Genomic DNA, 717 nt, shown 5'->3' with positions numbered 1-717 from the left:
CCAGGCCCTTGGGTTTCAGGATCACCTGCCAGACCTCCTTGAAGGCGGGTCCTGGGGGCACGTCCCCGTAGCTCAAGTCCTCACCGGCCTCTCCGAGGCCGGAGCTGCCACTGCAGCTGCCCCCGCCGCCTCCCGCCCCAGGCGCCGCGGCCCCGTCGTGGTGGCCCTTGGCACGGTTGTGCAGCTGCAGGAGGGCCTGGTACCAGCTGTCCTGCTCGGCCTCGCTGTCTGCCGCGATGGCAAAGTGCTCGTCCCGGGTGTAGAGGGCCACCAGGTGCTTGTTCTTGGAGTCCGCCCGCTTGTTGATGTTGAAGCAGCTCTCCAGGGGGATCGAGCGTTTGGGGGCGCTCGACTTGTGCCGCCACTTCTTCTCGTTCTCGTAGTACTCGAGGCGCGCCGGGCCCCCAGCCTCGCTGGCCGCCCGCAGCACGAAGAATCGTTTGTGCATGCTCTTGGGTTTGCGCAGGTAGCCCACCTTGCGCACGTCCGAGAAGCCGTCAGTCTCCGGAGGGCTCGCCATGCTGCCGCTGCCGCCGAGCAGAGGGAGGCGCCGAAAAACAACCGGGTGGGGGGCGGAGGCTCCTAGCCGAGGCCCCGCACATGCAAACAGGGCTGGAGGAGGCAGAAACCCCGACTCCGAAATCCACACCGCCCTCTGCGCCGGGGAGGGGCGGTCGAGGGAGGACGCAGCAGCTGCGCCAAGGAGATAGCCCCGAC

At 68.2% G+C, this 717-nt stretch overlaps 1 protein-coding gene across 1 annotated transcript in view; it reads right to left on the bottom strand.

The window, feature by feature from the left end:
• IRS1 (insulin receptor substrate 1) overlaps positions 1–711 on the bottom strand; it is a 64,262-nt gene extending 63,551 nt beyond the window's left edge. The window contains exon 1 of the mRNA XM_010837051.1: positions 3–711. Coding sequence (XP_010835353.1) covers positions 3–520 — 518 coding nt within the window. The 5' untranslated portion in view covers positions 521–711. The remainder of the gene's footprint in view (positions 1–2) is intronic.
• Positions 712–717: the final 6 nt, after the last annotated feature.

Source organism: Bison bison, unplaced genomic scaffold (genome assembly GCF_000754665.1).
Source record: "Bison bison bison isolate TAMUID 2011002044 unplaced genomic scaffold, Bison_UMD1.0 scf7180017864068, whole genome shotgun sequence".
Taxonomy (NCBI): Eukaryota; Metazoa; Chordata; class Mammalia; order Artiodactyla; family Bovidae; genus Bison; species Bison bison.
The sequence above is the reverse complement of the archived record's forward strand: the minus strand, read 5'-3'. Positions and strand labels throughout refer to the sequence as shown.